This window comes from Clytia hemisphaerica, unplaced genomic scaffold, assembly GCF_902728285.1.
Source record: "Clytia hemisphaerica strain Z4C2 unplaced genomic scaffold, Clytia hemisphaerica genome assembly, whole genome shotgun sequence".
In the NCBI taxonomy this organism is placed as follows: Eukaryota; Metazoa; Cnidaria; class Hydrozoa; order Leptothecata; family Clytiidae; genus Clytia; species Clytia hemisphaerica.
Genome location: NW_027103811.1, coordinates 417,301 through 439,811, shown reverse-complemented (window position 1 = coordinate 439,811; position 22,511 = coordinate 417,301). Strand labels below are relative to the sequence as shown.

At 34.9% G+C, this 22,511-nt stretch overlaps 3 protein-coding genes across 3 annotated transcripts; all 3 read left to right on the top strand.

The window, feature by feature from the left end:
• The first annotated feature begins 1,904 nt into the window (after window positions 1-1,904).
• On the top strand, window positions 1,905-19,189 carry LOC136806580 (fibroblast growth factor receptor 4-like). Its single transcript, XM_067063170.1, has 16 exons — window positions 1,905-1,994; window positions 2,421-2,717; window positions 3,650-3,821; window positions 4,213-4,304; window positions 4,497-4,787; window positions 5,236-5,532; window positions 5,901-6,073; window positions 6,592-6,811; window positions 12,555-12,710; window positions 13,429-13,539; window positions 13,934-14,124; window positions 14,982-15,104; window positions 16,227-16,297; window positions 16,683-16,823; window positions 17,529-17,628; window positions 18,113-19,189. Exons 1-16 carry the CDS (start codon window positions 1,937-1,939, stop codon window positions 18,293-18,295), a joined length of 2,676 nt encoding a protein of 891 aa, XP_066919271.1. The 5' UTR covers window positions 1,905-1,936; the 3' UTR covers window positions 18,296-19,189.
• LOC136806581 (cytochrome P450 6B7-like) lies at window positions 7,781-9,505 on the top strand. The gene has a single exon (XM_067063171.1). It carries the CDS (start codon window positions 7,876-7,878, stop codon window positions 9,409-9,411), a length of 1,536 nt encoding a protein of 511 aa, XP_066919272.1. The 5' UTR covers window positions 7,781-7,875; the 3' UTR covers window positions 9,412-9,505.
• Window positions 19,190-20,674: 1,485 nt separating the features above from the next.
• Window positions 20,675-22,065, top strand: LOC136806579 (uncharacterized). Its single transcript, XM_067063168.1, has 2 exons — window positions 20,675-21,089; window positions 21,638-22,065. Exons 1-2 carry the CDS (start codon window positions 20,764-20,766, stop codon window positions 21,939-21,941), a joined length of 630 nt encoding a protein of 209 aa, XP_066919269.1. The 5' UTR covers window positions 20,675-20,763; the 3' UTR covers window positions 21,942-22,065.
• Window positions 22,066-22,511: the final 446 nt, after the last annotated feature.

Genomic DNA, 22,511 nt, shown 5'->3' with positions numbered 1-22,511 from the left:
TTTTTTAAATTTTATAAGAACATCCAAAATCTTTGAAGCCTTTAGATGTTCTTAACTTTTTTAGTTTTAAGCCTAAAAATGTTCTTAGCATGTTCTTATTTTAACCTTTTTGTGAGTATTTTTGACTATTTTCCTAAGAAATAGGGTGTTTTTGAGTCTACAAAGCCTTAAAATGTTCTTAACTTTGGCCATCGAAGCCTTATGTTCTTATATAGTTTGTTCTTATATAAAAAACGTGTATACTTCCTCGCAATTTTCAATATATGTAATCAAACAATTAGCATAGGATAGGCGAGTTAAATTAACTGATGACACCCACTTAAAATTATTGCCATGAAAGGTTAGTTTAAAGTTTGTCAGAGTTTTTACACAAGTCTAGGATTGTGTCATTAATCCCTCACGTCATGTCATAAAATTGGATTTTTACTGTTTGACAATTTACTTTCCTCTCATCCAAAAATGATCAAAGTTTCTATCATGACGTCATTTATAATTAATTAGTTTTGTGTGATGTGTTTATTATAAGATCACTTGAATCTCTTGATAGCAGTTATTGATAAGATTTATGTAAGAAATGATAAATCATTTCAATACGTTCAGTGGAAAACTATTAAGTTATTTTTTAGTCCAAATAATTTCTCTTGATGGAGTTTGAAACAAGAATTTTTTTTTTGAAGTTTTACATAGAAAATGAACGCTTAATTTTAGCACATTTTGAAGTGCTCTACCAAAAATTGCATATTTTTGCCATACAAATGAATATTTCTTATGATAAAAATGATCATGTTTGATTTGTCACGATTTCATGATGATGTATTAAGTCAAAATTGAGGTTTCACTTCTCTTATGTTTTCTTATCAAAACATTTGGTAAATAGGATTTCTCTGACATTTTACTCACACAAAAGTTGTTAATTCTGCCAAATGTCTGAAAGTATCTCAAGTTCGATTCGTGATGACTCGGCTGCTGCCTTTAGTTTCTTGTTGAAGGAAATTTTCTTGTGGGGTGTCAAGACGTTAGTTGACGATTTTGAGAATAACGTCATTTCTAATCTATTAACTATATTGGAAAAGTCTTTAATGACTTATAGTTGACTTGGTTTATGACTTTGATATTTTTAAAAAAACAAATAGAGAGATGTTTCTGAAATTGAACAAGATGCCTTTATATACAAAGAATGAGAAGACTTATAAAGACGGTTAGTATAAGTTGGAAGCTACAAATAAATGATTTGTTTTTTTTGTTTGTATTTGACGATAGTTGTCTTGCTGTAAGGCAGTTTCGCTTATATTTATTGTCATGTTTAGTTTTGATTGGCTAGTCATTTTGTTTTGATATACTATTGAAGTATACTGAGTTTTGTTTTTACTGTCAGGTGCCATTTTGATGGTATGCTGTCACGAGAAAAACTAGTCTTATCCGGTTTTTATTATACTTTGAAACATTCTAGAGCACTAACTTTTCCATTTATGAATTTGAAGTAAGGTTTGTCAACAGAAATGATCATTTTACAGAAAGTTAATAAATTTTCGGTATAACAATTATTCATTTTAAAGGAAGTTTAATTTGATTTTTATTTGTTTGGCTTAATGAGATTAGATGTCATCTCTCAAAATTTATGGCAAAGTTTCTGTAAAAGAGTATATTTCAAAGTCTAAAAAATCTATAACTTTAGGTTCAGGGTTGGGGTTATTATGATCAAGGTTGGTCTTATCTGTGCTCATACTTCTACTGTATAAAACAGATTTTCGCGCACCATAGCCTACTTTAAGAATGGTTTTTACGTCTCAAGACCAAGGAACAATTCTAAAACTTTTGTTAAATCTATTGGTTGTGTAAAACAGATTTTGAGCACTGCTTTTGGTCGTCAATAATAATCGTCTTACCTTTTTCGTTTCAGTAGAAAAAAAAGGGAAAAATACAAACAAATATAAAGATGCTGCAGACAAGGATATGTTGCTTATTGATGTTGTTGTCCATATGCTCCATCGCTGGTAAGTGGACTATCGAAAATTGATCTTTGCGAACAGTTTCGTTCAACTCCCTCACTCAACTTTGCTATTATATGTCTGTATGAAAGATATAATCTTTATGACTTCTGTCGTGTCTGTATGAAAGAACACAAGTTGATTTACCCCCTGGAAATATCATATTAGTGCCTTGCAGGCTGCGGGACTATATATATTTTCAGGGGGTTTCTTACCATTCAAAATAACCTACAGTTGACTCTCGTGAATTCGAACTCGAATAGCAGATAGATTCGAATAAAAGAAACTATTTTAACCGGATTTCTTCTTTGTGTGGATTTGGAAAGTAGTTTGAATAATAGAAGTTCGAATAAGCGAGAGTCTACTGCTTTTAACCCCCTTTAAACACGAAATGCAAAATAGAAACTTAACTCTTGAATCTTTATTTCACAGAAGCCGACAAGCCAAAACTTACAGACAAATCTACGTTACCGAAACAAGCGTTGGGTGGAGATATAAGCATGTCATGCACTTTCGAATCCTCGGTCCCAGGGTTTAAATTGACATGGTTGAAAAACGGTCAACCTGTTCAAAAGGATGGTAATAGAGTATTCACTCAAATGTTGGCTAGTCAACAAGGGTTACTAGTCGTTAATAAACTACAACCGACGGACGAAGCGACGTATACATGCCGTGGCGAGAATGATGATGGCGTAACGGACGCAACCATCGAACTCGATTTATATGAACGTAAGAGTAGATTCTAGTTCTTTTTTATCGGATTTTTATGTATTATAATATGTGCCATGATGGTAATACGTTTTGTATGTTTACTTTTTACTCCCATCATTCTAGCTCTTTTTTAATATTGGAGCTTCCGTATAACAAGACGATAATTATTTATACCTTTACTTTTTACTCGCATCAGTACAATGATTCCGCCAAACTTTAATCAACTCAAGTTCAGCTTCCTCACAATATTTTGGTTGCGATAGGAGCAAAGTTTAAAAAAGCACCGCTTTTTTCACCCGCGCTGAATTCGCTATTATTAAAATTCGTCTGGAATCAGTGGGGGGGGGGTCGGTACTAAAATGTCAGACATATATGAGTACTAAAAGGATTTTCAAGAATTTCTTGCATACCACCACCTATTTTTCGAAAATGTTATTTTAGTACACATGTACTAAAATTATTTTGAGCAATTTAACATAGATACCACCCATTTTTTGCCCTTTTACGAGTTTAAATTTACCAAAATGGGGTCATTGTTACAAACCTAGTCGAATTTAGCGCATCAATCTGCGAAATGATATAATTTTATTACTAAACTGTGCTAAACTGTACATAAAAATATTTTTAAAAAAATATTTAAAAAATTGGAAAAATTTTGAAAGATTTCTGAAGATTATTTCGAAAATTCCTGAAAAAAAAATCAAATTTTTTCCAAAATTGTTAAAAAAATGCTCCATTTTGGCTGATTTTAGAACAAAATACTAAGATTTTTCAAATATTTCTTTAAGGGACCACCTTTTTGGTATTTTAGTACACATGGTACTAAAATTATTTTTGAGCTTTTTTGCAGTACCACCACGTCACTAAATGTCATGATGTCTGAAATTTTAGTACCGACCCCCCCCTGCTGGAATTATTCTTTCCTATTATATTTCTTCATTCTTATTCAGTAAAACCAACGATCCAAAAGATTCCAAAAGTTTATTTGCGACCAAACCAAGGGATCAATATCACATGTTTGAATGAAGCAGTTCCAATCGCATCCACTAAATGGATGAAAATTAACGGACTGTTTGATAATAATGTAAAAGAACATAAGGATGGCGTATTGGAAATAATAAAGTGAGTTTTCATTTATAAATTTTGATTTGATATTACGAGAGAACAACCATCTGAACGGTATGCTTAGATAGTTCAGATTATAAGTTTAAGTAGATCCTTATTTTTTGCTGTGATATTTGGGTGAATAAAGCATCATTAGAAATTGTTCTCGCGCTTAAAAAAAGTTTTGGCTAGAGTGGAATAATTTACAATCCGTAAGTAATTATATGATATATGATGATTATTACGGGATAATATATCATACTAAGTATCAGTTTGTATATATAAACTACAATTTGTTCCATTCCATTTGTTTCGCTTAATTTCTGCTATTTCTGTATGAGTTGTCCAGCATGCTATTAGCTAGCATTCCCATCGCCCTTTCCCATTAAAAGTTTACTTTTTATCTTAGACTAACAAACACGAAAGAAATTTTCAGATGTACAGCTTCGAATGTGGCCGGCTCTGATCAAATCGATGTAGAGGTTGAAATTGTTGGGAACAGTAAGTTAGCCTTTGTCTTGGTTATCATCAATAGTTATTCTGAACAAAAAATTTTTCGACACCTCACTAAATCAAGCTACTAGCTGACAAATAATTGATTGATTCTACCATATAGTGTACACAAACTTTAAAATAGAAAATCTTTTACTATATTATGATAAATGATATATCTATATCTTTGTTTCCGTCCAGGTCCGATTTGGATAGACCAACCAAAAGACGCGAACGTTACTTTAGGGAACACTTTCACATATACAATCAGTTTTGCTACGAGTGCTACCAACCCTAAAGTGGAATGGTTTAAAAACTACCTCAAATTACCGAAAGTTCGTTATGAGGATACGTGGCGACGTGTCGGTGCCGTTTATACGTCGGATTTGTATTTCGAGACGGTGGATATTGGTAATGCAGGGTTGTACAGAGCGATGGTTAATTTCGGACAAATTTCACCGTTTGAGAAACATGGCACCTTAACTGTTTGGGGTAAGTGATAGTTTCTTCATTGTTTTGATTGAAATATTTTATCGCCATATTAAGACCATATCTCTGTAAAATTTGGTAAAACATGTTTTAAAGCCTTTTCTGAATTTCGGTCTAATAGAGTTTTTCATTGAAATGCTTTGTCGATCACCTAGTATTAGACTGTAATTAAAAAGCTGTGTTGTGCTAAACTTAATTCGAATCTGGTTGAAATTTGAATGTCAAGCAACTCTAAGACGTAAACCTTTGGCTTGCCTACCCCTATCCCGCAAACGCAATTTTCTTTTCCTTTGTCTTTTCCTTTGTTGGTCACGTGATCTCTCGCTTATCAACTTATCTCATTTCAAGTCTAACCTTAAGCGTTGTCTTTGAAGTATTATTCAAAATTTCTCAACCTGTTTTGATAAATAATATGGAATATATTCAATACTTTTTTATCACTCATCTTTAGCCAAACCAGAAATTACGATCGACGAGATCTCATCGGAAGACGGGAATGAGATGTACCGTGACGAAGGGGACGACGTCGAGCTTACGTGCATCGTTCACGCGTACCCGGCCGCTAAACTACAATGGGAGAAAAATAATACGGTACTCATAACATCAAATAGCGATAATACGGAAGTCAACGAGTTCCGGACTTCCTTTACTTTGAAATTACCGAGTGTCTCGGAGACCGGTTTTTATACGTGTTCCGGTGTCAATAGTCAAGGATCATCTTCGGCTACCGTCAAAGTGAACGTCGCTGGTTAGTATTCGAGTTTTTTCGGGATTCTCTATTGGTTTTTATCAAAGGCTATAGTGCTTACTCGAAATCTTCAGGCCCTCTGAATTTTATTCTTGCTAAAATTTGCTTATCTTTTACATTCCATTGAATTCACAGCCTTCTCAGTATTATTTGTACTTCCAAGAAAACTAGCAAGAATTCTAATATTTTAACGATCATTCGTCAACTAAGGGGAAGTTTACGACGAAGTCACTACAGCTCTTGTTATTTATTTATTACTCTTATTAAATTGGTGGAATTTCAAGTATACTAGTTTTCGCTGTTCTTGCGCGAATTATCATAAAAAGAGCATGTGAAGTGAAAATGAAAATTATTATCTTTCTCATTAGCTGCAGCAGGTGGTGGAGGGACCAGTCGAACAACGATCATCGCCGTCGTAGTCGCAAGCATCGTCGCAATCATCATTATTATCCTTGTCGCCATCATATACGTCAAATACCGCGAACGTTTCTGTATAAGTAATTACACTAAAGCTAATGGACAGTTCTACACTGACGTAATTGTGAGTAGTTTATTACGTCTCCGTGTATCCCAGGCTTTATTTACATTACTAATTGACGTCAGAGTATATCTTGCGCTATCAGTAAGCTTAAAAAAGCCGGTAATTACGCAGGGAACGCGGTATTGTTTATCATTTTTCTAGTCTAAAAGATCTAGCTGTGAGGATACGGTGATAAGATGAAATGACTATAGTAACCCAACTAAGAATTGGAGACTTTTCAATATAATTTGTGACATTTTAGAAGAATCGCCTCAACACGACCCTTCAACGGCGAATAATTTTCCAAACCTTACTTTCCATTCCCTGTTTATTATAAACCTTTATTTGGATTATTCAATTAATTTGGCGTACTGGGAATAATAATTCATGGAGTAGGTCATATAAAAAATATTTTCCATACTATTAAAGTTACTATTAAATTATGAGGCAAAGAGACCCCGTTGTACTACCAATAATTTTTAATCGAGAAGGTCATAAAGGATGTTCCTATTAAAGCTAACACATATCTCTTCTTGTAGGCCGGAGAGAAAGATGTTTCCAACCTCGAAGACTTCGAGAAAAACCCATATGCGATCAAGAAGAACATAAATATTTCAATCAAAAGAACAGACCGCGCTAACTCGATCGGGTATCGGCCCAATGAGACCGTTAAAGGCCGATCATTACGCCAGACACTCAAAGGGATGTCTGTGAAGAGACCAAGCCAAGGAGCTATCGAAAACACATATGCTAGATTAGGTAAGTCTTTGCTGTTTTGGTTTCTTAAATCTTCCGTTGGTAAGGTGTAATGGTTGGATTTGTTTTTGAATTACAGTTTGGTCATAAGAGTTACAAAAATGGAATTGAGAAATTCTTAAATTTCTTCAATTTTGAGCCAAAGACTATTCTTAAAGGTTTTGTTTTTAAATAAGTTTTGTTTTTAAATAAGAGTGATATCGTTTGCTCACTCACCAATTTTAATTCACAAGCTTTTTCACATTGGATTGACACGGATGTGGAGCGAGATTGGTCAGAAAGAGGAAAAGAAAACATTTTTTTGCTTATATTAGTATGATATAACAATAGCAAGACACTGCCCTGATGTGAAATATGTGTCTGATATGTAAAAATAACCCTTTCAGTGGTTCTTAGATTTTTAACGAAAAGCAATGACGTTTTTTTATATTAACCCTTCAAGTATTGTCTCAAATGCGCCAAACAAAACTAGTAATTCCGAATTTCAAAAGTCTGAAAATGATTAAGCCATACTATTGATAAAAAATGGAAAAGTAAAAAATTCTAACTGAATAATTAAAAGATTTAATCAAATTTTGCTTAGCAAAAGATACTTTCTTTTTCTCATATTTTCAGTCTGGATACTCAGGCTAACTGTTGACAGATTTGATATGTCTCATTTATTTTCTCTCCTGTTAAGAGTAGATTTATTGTATTTGAAGTAAGATTACATAATGATGAGGTAATGCTTTTTAATGAAATATGATCAATTATATTTTGATAGGGAATCACGAGACCTCTTTGTTTTTATCTGAAATCAGCGATATTTCAAAGTTAAACCTTCATAAGCAGAATTAAAGGGGAAGTATAAAAGCATATCTTTGCATATTTGTTGCAACTATCTGTATCAGAATTGAGGTTTCAAAGATAATTAGTACTCTGCATTTAGCCTTTGATTTGGAAAGACGCGCATGTTCCACAAAAACTAAACTCCTCGCTGCAATTTTGATACGTTTGAACTGGAGAATAACATTTCAATTAGCCTGGTTCACTTGAGATTTGCCCAACAGCTTTAGCCTGTACTCACCATGTGGCAGGTTATACTAGCAGCATGCATTGTCAGCTTTACTGCTTACTATTTTTACGTCAAGTACAAAATGACATATTGGAGACGACAAGGGATTACCGAGGATCCAGGCTATTTCCCGTTCGGAAGCCAGGCTGTATGGGATCTATTCAGTGGAAAGTGTGCGTTTAGTGAGATAACCAACTCACCTTATAAGAGGTTCCCAAATGCTCAGGTTGTTGGTACTTATGGTGTTCTTGGTACTAAAGCACTCATGATTCGTGATCCGGAACTGGCTAAATCCGTATTAGTTCATTTTACGGAACGAAAACCAACTGGTTATAATGCTTATAATCCGGACACAAAAAATAACCGGTATTTACAGTACATGCTGACTGAGTTACGAGGACAAAAATGGAAAAATGTGAGAGCGTCGTTGACACCTGTTTTTACGAGTGGCAAACTGAAAGCCATGGTTCCACTGATCCACAGAGTTGCTGATAACTGTGAGACATACTTAGATAAGAATATTGGGGTTGAATTTGAAGCCAAAGAGATGTTAAAAGGATATACGATGGATGTTATCATCTCGACCGGTTTTGGCTATGAGAATGATTCGCTTAATGATGCCGAGAATATGTTTCGAAAACATGCCGATAAGTTGGTCGGCAAAACCTTCAGTTGGAAATTGATGGTTGGCCTTCTTTTGTTGTTAGTATGTCCGAAATTGTTGCGGTGGCTTGATTTTCCGTTCTTTGATCAAAAGACAGAAGATTTCTTTGCAGCTTTGGTTTTGAAGGCGATTAACGAGCGAAAAGCGAGCGGCGAGAAGCGGAACGATTTGATCGATGTCTGTATGGAGATTTTGGAGAAGGAACGGAAAGAGAATGGGGAGAAGTCTGGGGACGAATCAACCGAGGAGATGGAGAAAATCATTATCGCGAATTCGCTGATTATGTTTTTAGCTGGGTTCGATACTGTATCAAATGCAGCATCCTTGGTGTTATACTTCTTGGCCAAAAATCCAGATCTCCAAGAAAAGCTTTATGAGGAGGTACAGGAAGCTGTTGACACCAGTGGTTCTAATCAGTTCGATTATGCCACCATTATGGGTATGTCTTACATGGAGAAATTCTTTCAAGAGAGTTTACGTATGTACCCGATGACTCATCTAGACCGATCCTCTGATGACACCGATTATAAAATCCCTGGGACCGAGATCGTCATCCCGAAAGATATTTTCGTCCGTTGGCCAGCAACTGCCGTTGTTAAGGATGAAAAGTATTTCCCTAATCCTGAAGTTTTTGATCCGCAGAATTTCAGCGCTGAAAGGAAATCTAGCAGACATCCGTTTGTTTCGGGTGGTTTCGGTCATGGCCCAAGAAATTGCATTGCTCAACGGTTCGCGACCATGGAAATTAAGATCGTAATTGCACGATTGTTAATTAAGTATAAGATTGTACCGTGTTCGAAAACTGTAGATAAGTTAGTCCCAGACCCCAAATCGAGGAGCGGTCAACCTAAAGGAGAACTTTGGATTGCAGTTGAAAGACGATAAACTTTTTGTAAATAACCTTACAATTTTTGTTGAATAGACCTTATCGGAGTTTTTGATTTTTCTGAAAAAGTGATGCATTGTGGGATTGTTTCAGGAGTATTACAATAGAATTCCCCCGAGGAATTCCTAAGAGATTTCTATTGTAATACTCCCGAAACAATCCCACAATGCATCGCTTTTTTAGGAAAAATCAAAAACTCCAATAAGATCTATATCAAGCCACTGTTTAGAAATTTGGTATTTTTTATTTTTTTTGTTAATTTTAGATTCTTGAATAGTTTTTTTATATGTTTATGCTTAAAATTGAGTACGTCTGTTCTTCTATCTTTGATAAACAGTACAATGAAATTTTGTAAACTCAAACTTTATTTTTATTTTGTGTATGTAATTCTTCTTAAGTGTTCTCATGTGTATTCAAGATATTCTTTGATATGTTACGCTTTCTCTTTAATTTTCTTCTTCTGAAATCTTTGCCAACAAGGGCTTTAAAATATATACAAGACGACTTGAAGTTGGAAATTTCACCAAATATTTGCAAAAAGTATGCTAAAATGCCGGCTGAAAAGCTGATACGAAAAAAAAGAGGTGGATTAGGAAAAAAGGTTTAGGTCGAGTCATGAGAAATGATTTGGACACGGTCATTTTTGATGATGAATAAGCGAGACTGAGCAATATTAAAACTGCTACAACCAGTAGTCCCCTGTCTACTTTGTACAAGAACTAATTACCGAAAAATATATTATCCATATTATATGTCTATTATATGCTTCTTAACCAAATTAATAGCACGAACTCGGTCTATTTTGAACGCATGATAAATTAATGGCAAAATTAATAAAGAGAATGTAAGAGGGGAATTTCCCAAGTGAACTTGATGGGAGCACCACAAGGAAATATTCTCTGTGTAATAATAGGTTAACAACATTAACACAACAATGTCAGATTTCATAAGAGAGAAATATATAATCGTTTTTAGGGAATTTTTGATGGGTCCCACTCAGACCCTTGCTTCTCCAAATTGAAAATCGAAGAGCCTAGCCATTCGACTTAACCACGCTAGATATTTTAAGAATAGGCTGACTTAAGAAAATGATAAAAAATTAAATTCTCTACATAAAGAGAAATTCTGCTCAAAATGCTGTCAGTCTCAGTACAATTCAAATTTCGTATGAAATTGATTTGATTCTTATAAATTAGATGCTTATAATAAAAGATGAATATGCTCATATTGTGCACCGTACCTTATTTACTTTGTAAGAACTAATAACCGAAAGATATATCCCCGTCTTTCAAGAAATATCAATAACCGAAAGATATAATATTCATATTATGTTCTACGCTTCTTAACAAATTCTATAACACGAAGCACTTTTTGTAAAAGAGGGTGATCCAACATATTATTAACGTCTTTTTGAAGTTCAAAAAGTCAATTTTGCAATTAAATTTTTAATTACTCTTAAGTGATTTGATTAAAAAAGCACTTATAAAGGCAATTCTTTTTTAAAAGTGTAACTTTTATGTTCAAATACTACAATAAATTTTTCGACTGTAGTCAGAGCCCTTAATAAAGAGAATATAAAAAGGGAATTTCCCAAGTGAACTTGATCGGAATACCACAAGGAAATATTCTCTGTGCAAGACTATGTCGACAACATTAACTCATTAAAGTCATGTGGAACTTCATCAATCATGAAACCTGCATGTTTTGAGGAATTTTTGATGGGTCTCACTCAGACCCTTGTTTCTCAAAAGTGAAAATCGTAGACAAACCATTTGACTTCACTCAGTGTCTTCAAGCTAAACCTACCCTTCATCGGGCAATGGATTTAGGGGAAAACACAGTTCAATAAAATACTTTTAACATTTTAACCACGGTAGATATTTTAAGAATAGGCTAACTTAAGAAAATGATAAAAAACTAAATTCTCTACATAAAGAGAAATTCTGCTCAAAATGCTGTCAGTCTCAGTACAATTCAAATTTCGTCTGAAATTGATTTGATTTAATAAGGGTGATCAAGTTGTTCATTTTTCTGCTTAGAATTTCATGCTCTATCTGACAAAATGTTGGGATTCAATATATCAATCAAAAGGACTACAATTTAACCCTTTAACTGCCCATGTCGGCATATGCCGACATGAGCATTTTCGATTTCTTTGCCCATGTCGGGATTTGCCGACATCGGCACTTTCCATTCCTTTGCCCAAAAATTTAACACTTCTACAAAGATTTTGTATTAGATGGTTTGAAATGAAAAAAGATGTTAGTTAAAAGCTTTTCTATGTTGAAAAATAACTATTCAACAATGTTCAACTCAAAATTATAGTCCTTGGCTGATACTTCATATATTATTCAGAAAATGAAGTCAAAATCGCTACCTTTTGACCATGTCGGCAAATGCCGACATCGGGCAAATAGGTCGAACCTTCTTTTTTTCCCGTGGCAAATAGGTCGAACCTTTTTTTTCCCGCGGCAAATAGGTCGAACCTTAAAAAAAACGACGGGCAGTTAAAGGGTTAAAGCTGTAGCAAATTGCTCAATTTTTCGGTATATTTCACGCTTTAAAACATAGTTTGGGCTAAACCCTTCCCTAACATGAAGGTCCCTTGAATAAACCAAAATTGAGTCTAGTAGTTGCATCCTCCAAAGTTCCTTTTTTAATTCACGCGAGAATCAAGTTTTTGACCGCATTTTTGTACAACGCCTGAATATACCGTACCACAGTATTTTAATTTTGTAAGTTTAGTTGTCAATTTTTTCCGAGTGGGACATAAACTAATCAAATTTAGTTCCATCTAAATCAATTTAAATCCTGTATACACGTTTCTATATAAAAACAAACTATATGAAAACATAAGGCTTGGATGGCCAAAATGTTAAGAACAAGCTAAGAATATTTTAAGGCTTTGGGGACTCTAAAACACCTGATTTCTTAGGAAAACGGTCAAAATGCTCACAAAATGGTGAAAATAAGAAAATGTTAAGGGCATTTTAAGGAATCTTAAAAAGTTAAGAACATCCAAAGGCTTCAACAATTTATGATGTTCTTATAAAAAAACGTGTATTTCTAATGTTTTCTTTTCTATCTTTCGTCTATCTGAATCTATTCTGAGCGCGCGCTAAATCCCCGCTTCTTTTTTCAGATACTATGGTCACACAAGGAAAAGCGATCGACTTTAAATCTATTGTGTTTGATGAGAGTTTGGGAGAAGGAGAGTATGGCCATATTTACGGTGGCCGAATCATTGAAGATGAAAGTGCAACAGTGTTCAAAGAATGTTCAATCAAGATGTTGAAAGGTAGGTCGTGAGAGAGAAATACCTGTTTCTCTGTAAAAATTGACCTCTGATACTTAGGGTACTTTTTTCTTTTCATTCTATATTTAGCAAATAAGCAAAAATTGTCCACCTAACGCTCATACAGTTGACTCTCTATAATTCGATCTTCAAGGAAACCAAAACTTTTTCGAATTAGAGAAAGATTCGAATTACAGAGAGTATCTTATACCACTCCCCAGCTTAGGGGTTAATGTTTTATTAGTCTGAACTACAGAATGATTCGAAAAATAGAGGCTCGAATTAGAGAGAATTTACTGTAACTCCAAAACGAAAAAATGTTGTGCGGCTCCAATGAAATACTCTAGACAGCCCCTAGTTTTACAGTTATCCCTCTCTAATTCGATCTTCAAGAGACCAAGAATTTTCTTCGAATCGTAGAAAGATTATTTTGCATGACTTCCCAGGTTGTTATTTCGAATAACAGAACAATTCGAATTATAGAGAGTTTTTTGCAACCTCGTCCCCGTGTATCTCAGGCTTTATTTACGTTACTAATTGACGCCAGAGAATTATCTAGCGCTATCAGTAAGCATCACAAAGCTGATAATACGTTGAGTTTTCTGCACTTTTTCCAGCTTCTAAGAGGTTTTCTGAGCTTGAGATTTTGAAACAAGGTGATTACAAAACCTATGATAAAAGAAGCATATCTTTATAAATGTGCTTTTACTCTTTCTTTTAGACGATTGGACGGCGGAACAACGGCGCGATATGTTGGCAGAGTTACGTATGATGCGCCGTATTGCAAAACACCGGAACGTCATTACGTTAATGGGATGGTGTATCACTGACGGTACGTGGGCGGTAACTCGCTTCTTCATACTCCGAACTTCTTTAAGTCGAATAAATTTTCCTGTCACGCTAAGGAACTCTTATAAACATATATAAACTATAAAGGAAATATAATATAAATTGATGGTATCTTTTTCAAATAACATACAACTTTAACTAAATATGTACTCCCTAAAGACTGTGATTTTTTTTACCGTTCACAAACACTGCTAATTATATTATAATTATTGTTAAAGTATCTTGGCAACAGATGTTTGGAAAGGAGGCCCGCGCAAAAATTTAAAATCCTTTTCGAGAAGAGTGTTTGCCTTTCCTGAATTGTAAACGTTTACGTGGTCAAGTCGGTCTTCCAAACTGAAATAATTTAAAGAATAACTTCTTTTCTTGACTTTCAGATAACGTATATGTCCTTGAAGAATATGCACCCTTTGGTAGCCTTCTGGAATTCGTACGCGCTCAACGAACCATCCATCAAAGCCGTGAAGAATTGGATCAACTTTCACAAGAAGATCGTGTCGACACCAAAACACTTTTATCTTTCGCCTCACAAATCGCTTCTGGCATGAATCATCTTGAACAGCTACAGGTGAGTTAAATAACTCGATTCAACTCAAAATAAAAGGTTTTCGAATATTTTGTTCGAAACTTTTGAAATTTGATTCAATGAAACGATGTATGACAGAAATTACAGCAAAACTGTTTGAGTTAAATCGATGTGAATCGGTTTCACTAGATTTAATCCAAACTCCAACCCAGTCCACCTGATACCTCTCCTGGCACTATGTAGACAGTAGACCCGTCCTATATTTTTATAATCTGATATATACAGGACGGGTATGAGCTGTGAGGCAGATTTATGCCTCAAACAATTTACAGTGGGAAATTCGAATTTAGCGTTGTCCTCACTTACTAAAAGAAAAACGATTTCCGGAACTTGCGTTTTCTCTAAGAAAGTGTGACCAGTGAAAGAATAACAATTTGATTGGCTGTGTTTTCAACCGTCATTAGGATCTGGGAAATTCAAACTCTCAGCCCATACCGCTATATATTTCGCCATCAGTATATAAAATAAGAAATCATAGCATGGATCTCCAGGCCTGGCACTATGCCGTCAGCCAGCTCCTTCCTTACATCGCGAAAAAGAGCTGGGGTTTTTTAAATTATTGTTAAATCAGAGGAAAACCTATGGTACAATTTTACAATCGTCTTGAATCGATTTTTTCTCATCTGAACCTAATTCAACAGAATTCCGACCTTTAAATGGCCATATTTCCTTGTGCATGGGTTATTACTGAGGTTAAGCATGCCAGGATAATCACAACGACGGACGAAAATACGAAAATGCGAAATTTGATTGGTTGAAACTCACTAGCCTGTTAAATTTTCGTTCGTCGTCGTGATTTTACCGATTTACTTAACTTCACTATTATCGTCTTGTTCTAGGTTATACACAGAGATTTGGCTTGTCGTAATGTTTATTTGAGCTTCGAGAAAACATGCAAGATTGCTGACTATGGATTAGTTCGAGATATTTATGCTGAAAATGTGTACAGAAAAGTCACAGGGGTAAGTCATAATAGAAATCCCCCTCTCATCATAAAGTCAAAGTTTGGGGATTGTCAGCTCTTTACTGGATTTGCCAGAAATAAGTTATCCTTTTTGATCTGATATCGGAGGCAGTATAAGAGATTTTTCAAAAATTAGCCTTTTTGACATTTTTTTAGCATTGACGTTTTAGGCTTTTTAACATAACTTTTGAAACAAGTAAAAAGTAATACTCCTAATTTTTAGTTAGGCTTTCCTCTGAACGATTCAGGAACAATCTTTGGAAAATCTCTTTTTCTTTTTTGCCTACAATCCCGGGGGGGGCACTGGGTTTGCGGACTGACGGTATGTGCGGGCCAAAAATTGGCTTTTAAAATTGCACCCTTACAGTGCAGCAAAAATCAGTGAAAATCATACCCTTGGAGTGCATTTTCCCCAAAATTTTCTATCCTTTTCGTGCAAAAAATGGTCAAAATTCTAGCATTTTTGGTCAAAATATCTAGATTTTTCAAAAATTTTCTGAAATTTCTACCCTTACAGTGCATCTCTAGTTTTTCCGACCCTTACAGCGCATTTTAAACATACTGGAAAATGTACCCTTAGGACCCGCACATACCCGTCGGTCTTTTGCCCAGCTGCCCCCCCCCCCCCCCCCCCGGGCCTACAATATAAAATCAAAGAGGGTAACTTATTTCTGACACATCCGGTAGGTTGTAGTTTTGTTTTCTTTATATTACACGTTTTTTTTTTTATAAGAACGTCAAAAATTTTCGAAGCCTTCGGATGTTCTTAGTTTTTTGGATTTGATGCCTAAAAATGTTCTTAAAATGTTCTTATTTTCAGCATTTTTTGAGCATTTTGATGTAATTTCTTAAGAAATTGCATGTTTTTAAGTCTCCAAAGCCTTAGTATGTTCTTAGAATGTTCTTAGATTTTTGGGCCTCGAAGCCTTATGTTCTTATATAGTTTGTTCTTATAAAAAAAAAACGTGTATTCTATTGCCCGAGGGAACAGAGTATCCGTTCAAATTGTAAAAAACTCCTGAATAACAATTGATAAAAATTCGTTTGAAGATGTCTTACGTGATGCTCCGATCGACTGAAAAGTCATTATGAATAATCTCTGGCATTCTCTTTTCCATAGGGGCAACTACCTGTCAGGTGGATGGCGAAAGAATCGATCTTCGAAGGACAATATACTCACAAATCGGATGTGTAAGCATCTCAATATCCTTTCTTAAAAAAATAGGGTACACGTTTTTTGATAAGAACATCCAAATTTTTAAATCCTTTGGATGCTCTTAATTTTTCGAGTTTTAAGCCTAAAAATGTTCTTAACATGTTCTTAATTGTGTCAGACCTTTCGGCATTTGCACTTTCTGTTCTTTTTGATATTAAAAGATAAAGAGATTTTCCATGCTTTGTAAAGTTACGTAATTCCCGCAATCATGGAAGCAAACGTTTGAATCTGTAGATCTGATTGCTCGCGTCATTCGAATATTTGCTTCCATAATGGTGGAAGTTAGTAGTTACGCAACTGAACAAAACCTGAAATATCGCTATCCGTATGATTAATCACATTTGTATGTATTTGTTTTAGATGGTCTTTTGGTATCTTACTATGGGAATTAGTGAACCTCGGGAAAATTCCCTACCCTGGGTTGGTACGTACGGAACATTTACTGACGGAATTGGAACAAGGATATCATATGGAAAACCCAGGGCACGTGTCAACAGATATGTGAGTTAAACATTATTTGTCAACCCTTTTCACTTCTCTCAATCAATCAATGTTTGCAATATATTGTCAAACCCGTTTCAAACATTTATTTGGACCACGAAATACCTCAATACATTTAGCTGAAAGTAAACTAGGGCGCAAGTTTAATGGCATCCACTTTAGACCCTGAAATGCTTTGTTTAAATCAACTTAGAGTTCGGTTGTGAAAAACTTTCTACAAGGAGAGTACAATTGACGTTCTCTAATTCGACATTCTACTATTCGATGCGCTCCCTTATTCGATGAAATTGAAAGTCAACGTCAACAAGAAACTCTCATAACCGACGCTCTACTATTTGATACGCTCCCTTATTCGATGAAAATCCTTTGATCCTTGAAAATCGAATTGGAGAGCGCCAATTGTACAATGGACAGGGCCCATGCCCATCCACCTTTTTGCAAAGTAAAAAATTTTGGTTGCGCCTCCTTAGACTCTATATTCATTGCCCCCCACTCAATTTCATGGCGTGGGCCCTGATGGAGAACCGAAAGTGATTCAAAGATAAGTGTGTGTATAATTTATAAAAAAGAATAGAAAAAAATCTGAATGCTTGGCTGGTTTAATGCCGTATCCAATCAAAAATGAGCGTGATGTAACGTACTTCTTCCCCTGGAATGGTCGTATAACCAATTTACACTGATATCATATTCCTCTTTCTTTAACAGTTATTTATTGATGTCGCAATGTTGGAATGACGATCCATCACGAAGACCTTCTTTCGAAAAATTGGAGCGAAAAATTAATGGATTCATGGATGAGGAAGAGGTATGACTTTTGTTTGTCCGAAAATTAGATACAGATTAGCTACAATGTCCGTTAAATTACCCTGATAAGACCAAAGCATAGATATCGGGTTCCTTTACACTTTAGATAGACAACCTGCTCATAGATTTCGCTTGAATTTGTGACCAGTTTTACGGTGAACTGGTCCGCCAGGTTGTTTTCTTTTTTTTGAGATTTTCGAACGTTCGAATTAAAAAAACAAACGAATTCCGCTGTTGTGGTTCCGAAACAAGTGTGAATGTCAAGATTCGAAACGTCAAAAAAGAAGACGTTACAAAGCAAAACAGATCGAAACGGTTTCGCTCCACTTTTTTCCTCGGAACGAAACTACTCCGTTCTCTTGCTCCGAAACGTTCCGAAACCCATATGAACACACTCGATCCGTAACGAAAATCATACCGGAGCGAAACGGAGCAGTAACGTGTGAACATGGTCTTAACTTATTCAAATTGTTTCTCATTTCCAGGAAGTACACATCGACTTATCAAAGATGTTACAACTGGAGATAGACGAAGAATTGAATTGCGATGACGAGCTCATCAAATCACCAACCGAAGATTTCCACAGACCAAAAGTTCATTTCTCTTCGTTCAGAGAAGAAGATGAAGATGAAGAAATCAAGAAGAAAAACCAAGCGGAGGGGTGCTGATTAATTGTCTTCGAACTCCTTATTTGGTAATTCTTGCTCTCCTCCAATGGATTCTTTTGGGAATTTCCTTGTTGACCATAATTTCTTTTCACCTGAAGATGAAAATCTATGAAAAAACAAACGAAGGAGTGGTAATTGTCTTGAATTCCTTATTTGGCTATTCTTGCTCTCCTTCAATGGGTTCTTTTAGAAATGTTTTCTTAGATCCGTTAAACGTGATTCTTGATAACTTATTTGGTGAATCAAATTTTTGGTTACTTTTGGGGTCTTTTAATATAATGCATTGCACTTTTTTGGAATATTTTTGTTAAAATAATAATTTTATTTTAACGCGACTCAAATGTTGAAATTGATATTTTTAGAAATTTAATATTTTTAAAAAGAAGGAAATAATTTTTCTGAGCTGCATTTCGCTTAGGAGAATAGTATATATTTTTTGATAACTTATGATAATTGCATCATTCACATTTTTTGAAATTATTTTCATTTCTATAAAATTTTGAAATCCAAGCTTCTCATCTTGTGAAACTCCCAACATGATTAGAGAGGACGAAAATTTCCGTCTCAATTGTAAATAAACCCTTGGAAAAAAATTCTCAAACTTTTTGTACAATCTTGAACTTTCCGCCAAGCTTCACCAAAGGTGGTTGCAACACTGACCCTTTATAGAATCTACTTTAGCCGAGCACTATGTAGAGTGACACCAAATTTCATTCTTTTCAAGTGAATTATTGTATTTGAAATTTATATTTTAAAGAATACCTAACTGTAACTCTTTTTTTATAACTTTTCTCAATGTATTTATTTTTTATTTTATTTTTTCCCACTTTTGATGTAAATATCTTTTGTACTTAGAAGTCTCTTCCAAAAATATATAGAAAATATTATATTTTATCTGATATAAATAACGTGTCTTGAGCTCTACCTCCCTCTCCATGAGTCGTTGGAAATACGATCTTGAGTGGATTTTGAAAATTCAATTGAATGAACTTTTTGTTCGGTCTTGTTACAAACTAATCGAAATTTTCAAAGAAGTTCTTTTTTTTTATAAGAACAACGAGGCTCAAAATCTTTAAAATTTCAAAAAAAGATAACTAGGAATTTGGTTGTACACGTTTTTTTATAAGATCAAACTGTATAAGAACATAAGGCTTTGATGGAAAAAATGTTAAGAACAAGAAGAACATTTTAAGGCTTTGCGGACTCGAAAACACCCGATTTCTTAAAAAATGGGTAAAAATGGTAAAAAAATGGTAAAAATAAGAACATGTTAAGAACATTTTTAGGCTTAAAACTTAAAAAGTTGAGGCTTTTGGATGTTCTTATAAAAAAAACGTGTATCACCAAATCGCCTTCAACTAATCCTTTAAGTTGGAATAGATGACTCTTAGCCAACCTAATTTTCGCATATTCACACAATTCATGTTCTAAATCGCTAACTTCAAACTTCCTAAACTAATAATTTGTTTTTGAAAAAACAGGGTGACATAATTCTATTCGTTCACAGCTCACGTGTAATAGAGGTGGAGTTTTGGACTTTGGCGAAAACATTTCGCGAAAAAAGTGTTTAAAAAGCTGTTTCTTCTCGATGTTTTGTTTAAACACCTATCATCATCAGCATATAGAAACAACTGTCATTACAATTGTTGCAAAGTTGCTATACTTCAAGGTAAGACCTGGTTTCTACGGGAAGAGAGTGATCAAAATGTGAAAATTTGCTGACATCGTATGTCCGATCCCTCAGTACTACAATGAAGCTCAAAGTATAATTTCGCGAATTTTAATGTTTTTCTAAATTTAAGGTTCGGGCGAGAATCGTGATTTCATTACTTACACTTCATTAAATTTCAATATTTCGATTTCGGAGGTCCAGTGGCTTCTAGGCTATATTCTCGGCCTTACAGTAATTGAACCATTTTGAGCCATGGATCTTTCTTAAGTCTTAAATGTTAAAACTCAGGTTAAAAATTCCAGAAGAAACTAAGAGCTAAATTCTGCAGGGAATTCAATTTTTTTATCAAATATTAAAGGTTATCGTCTCTCGAGTTATTCGGAAATTCTTATTTTTTGGCGGAAATATTTTCATTTGAATGTTGAGTGAACTTTTAGGATTGTTAGCGGTAAATACGGTACTGTAGTTCACATCAAAAATGTGATTCTTGAAAGTGGAAACCGTAATAATGTTATTGTTCAAAACGACCTACAAACTTATGTAAGAAAATAGTTCGCACTCCATCGAATTAGTGACAAAAACACTTTATTTACTTGCAATGTTTCTTAACAAAGCTAAAGGAAGGAGAGCTCATGTTACAGCATCATAATATTAAAACACAGATTTCGCATATATACTTAACAAGTCAGCAAAAATTTCTCAATGAAATCAAATACACTATAAAAACAGAAATACGAACTGACACTAGTCAGAGATTCTCTCAGAAAACACACAGACAGGATTTGTGGATTCGAAAATGGGTTTACTTCATTTAGTAACAGTTGCTGCACTGGCTCAACTCGGCCTAGCGGCACAACCTTCAGATCCAACACCATGGCCCGCACAATTCACACAAACTTTCAAAGAAACCTTCTATTACCCAGTAATTGGCACCCATACAACGACAGGGACCTACTACTACGATTTCAAGAACTTGCGATACCGTATTGACCGCGCGAACGGACGTTACGACCGCTACTGTGGATTTAATGGTGTTCGCGCTTTCCAAAATACTCCTTGCTCTCAACTGGTCATCAAAGGACAAAGATGGTTGATCTACCCAGAGAAGAAAGACTGCTGCATGTGAGTATCCTATAAGATATATGAATTAGAGTTTCTGTCCAACTACACTCAGTAGATTTGGGTGGCAGAGCAAGTGTATGCATTTCGTCCTTATTGTGACTTGTGCGTATGCACCCTGAATAAAATATACGCACAATTGACATAGGATGGCTGATAAATTGTAGATTTACAGGCCGAAAGAATGAAATTGAATTGGGATTTTGTCACCGGCTGTATGCTGTTAGTTGGACAGTAGTCCAAGGGTCTGAGGAATTTATAGCTTACGGCTTCTGCGTGCCACTCCTGTCTCTTCTTGGCTCAGGCTCTTTCAGAATTTACCCTCATAAGTAATACATTTGCTAATGGCTGTAAAATCGTTTTTCCTTAATCTTATTGAGATTTCCGACATTTGTTACTCCCGTCAGAATACAGAACAAGAAAAAATCGATTTCCAAAAAAATTCACGTAAAACTCACGGTGGTCTTTTTTTATCAATTTCAAGCAGACAGATATATGTATCCCCTAACTCCCAATGCTTCTTAAAACTCATTGTTTTCTTACTCTTGTAGGTGCTGCACTGCAGCTCAAGGGTGCGGTATTTTGAAACCGGATTGGACCAAAGGAGCTCTCTTCGTCAATTCTGACAATGGAATGTATAAATGGAACCAAAAAGGCTTACAGGATAATTTCTACATTGAACGCCAAAGCGATCGCCGAATGGTCCGAATCAATCAAGTTCCCAACGACATCCAAGATTACGATCCAGACTCATTTAAACCAACTGTCGACCCAAAAGTTTTCGAGCTCCCTTCATATTGTCAGCAAAAAGCATGCTCGTACGCTTCCACTTGTCGCGCGGTCGGCCGCCGTTAAACCGCCTAATGTGACTCGTTTGGAGCAGCATTTATTCCAGGCTTTACATTAAACGATTTTTTAAAATGTTTATTATTCACATGTTACATACTCTGAAATATATTTCATTAGTTTTAAAACTGAATTTGATTTTTTTTTTCATCTGTATCAGTAACTCTTTCAAGGTTTTATTTTTACATAAGTGTTCCCGTTTCATACCAGACATATATTTCATATAAGGACAGTGTCTGCCTATTGTTATCTTGCTCCATATCCGTATCATTGAATCCAATGTGAAAAAGCTTGTAAATTAATATTGATGAGTAAGGGAACGATACCACTCTTATTTAAAAACAAAACCTTTAAGACAACAGACAACCTTAAGCGATGTCCATTCTTTTCAGCAACCATTTTTTGATTTCAATTTTGATTGGGAAAATTTGGCTTAATGAACCTAGGCCCTAGATGTTTAGCTGTTTTAGTTATGAGATAATTATTTCGTGTTGAAATTTTCATTTAACCTTTCATTTAGATAAATAGAGTCACAGTGGTAAAAAGTATTAGACAAATTCGGGCGAAATATCGAGAGAT